Source organism: Trachurus trachurus, assembly GCF_905171665.1.
Source record: "Trachurus trachurus genome assembly, chromosome: 8".
NCBI lineage: Eukaryota > Metazoa > Chordata > Actinopteri > Carangiformes > Carangidae > Trachurus > Trachurus trachurus.
The window spans coordinates 11830152-11836461 of record NC_139905.1 but is presented as its reverse complement, the minus strand read 5'-3'; the positions used below and the strand labels follow the sequence as shown (position 1 = coordinate 11836461).

General features: G+C 41.3%; 1 protein-coding gene across 1 annotated transcript; it reads left to right on the top strand.

Annotated features, from left to right (window-relative positions):
- Positions 1–299: 299 nt before the first annotated feature.
- On the top strand, positions 300–5784 carry galr2b (galanin receptor 2b; the record flags this gene model as incomplete). Its single annotated transcript, XM_083976713.1, has 2 exons — positions 300–673; positions 5022–5784. 2 exons carry the CDS (start codon positions 300–302, stop codon positions 5782–5784), a joined length of 1137 nt encoding a protein of 378 aa, XP_083832839.1.
- Positions 5785–6310: the final 526 nt, after the last annotated feature.

Genomic DNA, 6310 nt, shown 5'->3' with positions numbered 1-6310 from the left:
GCTACACAAGCCAATTAGATACAGCTTCTTATTAGTATGCTTGACATGATTTGACTATGGGGAATAATTGGATAAAGAAATCTTTCAGTGCATGCAGCTCTCTTAACTTTCAGTGATTTGCGAAGTTGCAAAGACAAACTCGTCATCAAAGCTCCTCTGAGTCCACCACCACTGGTGCACTGGGACACGGCATTCTCAGTTGATGTGAGTTAAAAGTTCCCCAGCAACACAGTCCAATGAGTGATTATAATTTGCCTGATACATGTGTCTTCTCTCTTCTCTCATTGCAGACTTTCAAAATGTCTGATTTTGAGGATTTCAGCAGACCAGGGGGACAGGCCAATGCGTCTGAGAGCTACCAGCTCAACCCCACCAGTGTGATTGTGTCAGTGGTCTTCTCCCTCATCTTCCTGCTGGGCACCGTCGGCAACAGCCTGGTGCTCGCCGTGCTCCTGCGGAGCGGACAGGTCGGGTACAACACCACCAACCTGTTCATACTCAATCTGAGCGTGGCCGACTTCTTCTTCATCATCTTCTGCGTCCCTTTCCAAGCCACCATCTACTCCCTGGAGGGATGGGTGTTTGGCTCCTTCATGTGCAAAGTGGTGCACTTCTTCATGAACCTCGCCATGTACGCAAGCAGCTTCACACTCGCTGCTGTCTCCGTTGACAGGTAAATTGCTTATAGCTATACAGTAAGCCTATTTTAAGGAGACTTATACTATGTGACATTTAAAACTGTTTCATAAGTTGTTCAGAGTGCTTTTTCTTTTTTTTCCAAATGAGGGATTCATTTCCCATGAAGCAGTTTCTTTTCGCTACCATTTCCATTATGTCCATTAGAATTAATCAGACAATTATCCTAGCAATAAACCAATTTTGTTCACAAATTACAGAAATGATGACTAATCATTAGGATTAATTATGTATCTCTTAACTTTATTTTCCATATAATACTAACTAATACTAAAATTAGAGACTGTGTTCCTAGCCAGATTTATTGAAAAAGCATGAACATCAAGACAATTAAACACTGTATCCTATGTAGGACTACCATTTATGAATATTGTTTTATATATTCTGGAAAATGTGCCTGTATACTCTGAATTTCTTGTTGCTTGAGTCTATGGATACGTACTTTTGAGAAGACCTTTTAGCCATCTTTGAATTTTTGTATTTATATTGTTTAGTGTCTTGTAAAGCACATGGGCTGGGTTCAATAATGTGCATGACACTTAAATCAATCAACCAACCAACCAACCAACCAACCAGTCAGTCAGTCAGTCAGTCAGTCAGTCAGTCAACCAACCAATCAACCAATCAATCAATCAACAAAGCTTTGTGCATCCTATAACAGTATCAACAACTAATGGTACAGCCTGTTTGATTCCCAGCTCTCCCTGCCTGCATGTTGTCTATGGGCGACATCCAGAACCCCAAATAATTGTGTGGATTTGAGCCTGCTGTAGAAACGTTGTGTGAATATGTGAATGTGGCCAAAGTGCTTTGAGTGGTCAAAGTGCAGACCATTTATCCCACACTAATATAAGTAATTCATGCACCCAACTGTCTGTTTTGATGAATAAATCTTGCCATCCATCAAAATGAATCCATGCTTTCCCCTAAAATGAATATTCATGGAGGTGGATGACTAACTACTCCCTCATTTGTCTAAATCAAGTAGTAGTAGTAGTAGTAATCTTTACTCCCTTTTCCTTTGTCTTCTCCACACTAACAGTTTTCATTTCAACCTCTCATACATGGATGTATTGTTCATCTCTGGCTTCCAAGCATATTTATAATCTGCTGTGGAACCTTTGGTGAAATTGTCTGAAAATAAATAATCATAATACACTGAGTAATCAGTGATTCAAGGGCACTAATTATTAATCCAAGGGAATGAATTAAGATGTTCAAGAGTATGAATCACTTAGGGGAGACAAAAAGTTGTTCAACGACTGTGCAAACTAATAATTAAAGGGAAGAAATATTGATCTACGAGAAGGATTGTGAAGGTTTTGTCTGCTCTTGAGGGCCCTTACTTTCCTGCTGTTTGGTGTCATAAAAGCATCAAGCTGATTCTCTAGTGGAAAAATTAGACACAGCGTAGAGGCTGCTAGAAATTTATTGGGAGACAATAAATATGTATAATATATAGCAATTCTTGTTTTCTGTTCAACCAAAGTCATCAACAAATACAAACAATGTTTGTGCTGGCTCCACTGGTTTTTGTCACACTTGAAAGCTAAAATGAGGTAAAAAAAAAAAAAAAAAAAAAAAATCCAAATACCAAAAACATCTAGCTGGTGGCAACTGACACATCAGTGAAGGTTAAACAATTAGTCATGTGGTGACAAACACACCACTGTGTTGTGCTGCAACAGATAGATGTTTTCATCATCAGTCATGCATTAGTTAGCATAAACTAAAGCGTAAATTAATTACCGTATATGTTTTGAGTGTTAAAATTTGGAGTTTTGGTGTTTATTAATGGGATACATACGGTAACAACTAAGGATCAGATATCCAAGGCACTTGGTAATCTACACAGTGTCCGTTCATGTTCTGATTTCTTTGATTTTATACTTCATGATCAGGCTTACATTCATTTTACTCATTTGAAGATTTGAAAAATACAGCCCTGGGAACATCAAGGAGAGCAAGACCCCAGAGGTCCACATTAATGAGTCTGAGACCTCTAAGACCTCATGGAGATGCTGAATCTGTAATTTGACTATTTTATGAGTCACGCAATATCCCTGGCTGAACAGTAGATCCCTGACAGAGTAAGCTCTAAGGCGGCATTATAGCTGTGGCCAACACAGTCAACTCAGTCAATATGGACAGTGTCAGTGAGCAGCTGCCCTCTGCTGCAGACCCTCTCCGCTCACACCGGCTATGTTTACACTTTAGAGGATTCAATGATTTTTTTTTCTTTTCTTTTAACTCAACAGCCAAATGTCTCTTCCTGTGTCTGGAGAAGAGAGTCGGGGGGTTAAAAGATTTTTGCTGTTCAGTTCCTGTGTAACAAGCAGAAAGAAGAAAAAAAAGCAGCAGCTTAGAGTTACACTTTGACCAGGGATCCCCTGCAGGAATTAAATCACAGCTCCGCCTGAATGAACACCACATACACACACACACACACATACACATATACTCTCCTTTAATGGAAAGTATTTCTGGTGCATCGCGCTACCTTTGCAGCAGATCATGGGCCAACTGTGATTTTCAGAGAACTTTCCACTGAGAAAATGATTTCATATGAATCATCTGGGATCAGGGAGTTCAGTTTGAACTTGCTGTTTGAAGTGTGCAACTCACTGCATCTTAAGAAAACATACACAAATAAACAAGCGTATACTGCAAATTCAGAAAACATCCTCATCAAGGCCACTAGTACGAGTATACCTCCACTACCCTGACCATGACCCTGACCTTAACCTCTGACCTTTAACCACCAAAATCTATACAGTTCATCCTTGAGTGTAGTGGACATTTGTGCCAAAGGGGATTTCATTGAGGAGTTCTTGTTATATTGCACCGAGAAGGCCATGATATTGTTTTGTGAGGCCACTAGACCTTTGACCTCCAAACTCTTAACAGCTCTTCCTTGAGTCCAGGTCCATGTTATATATACTGCACCAGAGGTATACGTACATGCAGTCTTCAACACCTATAAAGAAATCTATATAGTGATTTTGTAACCTGTGTTGAGGCTGTGAGTCATACATAATGGATATAGCAGTTCATGCATTGTATAAATTCAAGCAAAATCCCATATAATCAGTGTGAGGTCTTTGCTGACCATTGGAAAGAAAACACAAAAAACAAACAAAAAAAGGTGTAATTTCTGAGTCTGTTTTTTCAGAGTAATTGCTTTCTGATTCACACAAAAAAGCAAAACATCTTGTCAGACAGACGGTCCATTAGCACATAACTTTCAAATTCATCTGCTAATTCCAGCCAGGCATACAGAGTAATGTCTAAGTACTTGTATATCCCCAAACCACTGAGCCTCCATATGTGACAAGTAGGCTTTTTTTCTCTTTCATGTTGAGCATAAGTGTCTTTGGCCCCATTTCAATGAGGTTTCAAAAAGCAGGGAGGCTGTTTTCGCAGTTTCTGGAGAGCTGGCTGAAGTGTCCTCTAAATGGAGATATGGGAGGACAAGGATTTGCGACATTAGTTGGGATCCCTGCCTTGGGCAAAAGAATCTTCAACATCTGAAACACTCCTAAGCCATTGGAGAAAATTTTCTCATATGGCAGCATTTTGAAAATGGCCATTACAGCTGTGAATGTTCAAAGATGAACAAAGCAGGTATCTGTGAGGAAAAAAACAAAACAAAACAAAACAGTGTGTGGTGTTATTATTGAGAGAGACTGCTGCCATAAAAACATCAGGCTCTTTCCTCACCGACGCATGTGCTGTGTGCTGGGATTTGCGCCTTTATCGCCTACCTGTTCGGCAGCATCAAAAGCCAGACACAAGGCACACTCATGTTCTGTGCCATTGTTAAGATCACATCCCATTGAGAAGCCAGAAAAAAAAGAAGCCTCTGTGGATGCTGCAACCAGTTTGACATATTTCCCTACGGGTTTTTTTATTCAATAAAACCCACACGCAGCTGCAGCGTAAATGACTATCATTCAGTGCAGAACCTTAAGTATGAGCCGTGGCGCTTGTAAGACTGAGTGTGGAGGCGGCTGCTTCCTTAGTGGATATTCCCGTCATGTGATCAAACTGTTGGTGAATTGATTGCTTGTATGTAAACAGGCAATTGGAGGGATGGATTGGTTTTTAAAGTGGTCTAATATTGCACTGTCCTTCCTTTTCTTTTGGATTAAACAAAAGCAGGATTTTGGGTCAAAAATCTTGACCTAAATTGCTCTAATGAAAGAATGGATTAGAATAATTACAGCCTTATAGCCTAACCATTACCTCACTAGCTCAGCATGACTAATTATCTTATTTCAAGTGGGTTTGATTACATGTTGTATTATTATTTTCTCCCTTTCAAGGTATCTGGCCATTCGCTACCCACTCCGCTCCAGGGAGCTGCGAACCCCTTGTAATGCAGTGGTTGCCATGGTGATAATCTGGGGTCTCTCTCTGGTGTTTGCGGGCCCGTATCTCAGCTACTACGACCTGATTGATTACGACAACAGCACCGTATGCATCCCCGGCTGGGAGGAGCAGAACCGCAAAGTGCTGGACACGTGCACCTTCGTGTTCGGCTACGTCATCCCCGTGCTGATCGTGAGCCTCTCGTACACTCGGACCATCAAGTACCTGTGGACCGCCGTCGACCCCCTGGACGGCATGTCGGAATCCAAGAGGGCCAAACGCAAAGTCACCAAAATGATCATCATCGTCACCGTGCTTTTCTGTATATGCTGGCTGCCCTACCACGTGGTGATCCTGTGCTACCTGTATGGAGACTTCCCTTTCAACCAGACCACGTACGCCTTCAGGCTTCTCTCTCACTGCATGGCCTACGCCAACTCATGCGTCAATCCCATCGTGTACGCTCTGGTGTCCAAGCACTTTCGCAAGGGCTTCAAGAAAGTGTTCAGCTGCATCCTCAGTAAAAAAGGGAGAAATAAGGTTCACGTAGTTCATGTGGCCAACACTGTGCCTGGGTTTGAAGCAGGCTCCACAGAGGTGTCACAGATGAACGAGGAGAATATCAGACAGAATGAATGTGAGATGATTAACAGGCCCATTGCCGAGCCAAGAGAAGCGACAGTGACACTGAATTTGCCCTTTCAGCGGCAGACTTGACAAGTGATTCAGGCTTAGCACAGATTGCCTTTTGTAAAAGACATTGCAGCAAATATTTTAAAAGAAACATGTAAACGTCTAATTATAATAATCACATGTTTAGTGGCAAATGAAAACTACAAACAGATCAGAGAGAAATGTTTTCTAAAAAGGGAAAACTTCTCAGTATTTCTTGTTCCACAATTTGCCTTAACCATGGCTTGCACTTTGGTATTTATTGAAGTTTTTTGCAGAAACTGAGAATCCACATCATTCTCGCACTTTGTCAGAGCAGCACAGAATGTGTCTCGTAATGTTACGGTATCTTTCATCATTTTCAAATAGTCCCAAAGATGCTTCTCCGCTGATGTGAAGTCCAAATCATCGACGGGCACACGTCTTCTCCAACACTGTGCAGACTGTTGGTTTAATGATCTCTTGCTTCAGCCTCTTTCCACATAAGCTCTCATCTTCACAGTCCGATCAAACTTTAACGGCTAGTTTGGAACCTGCTAGTCTTTCATTTAAGTTGTTTTTAAAGCAGAGG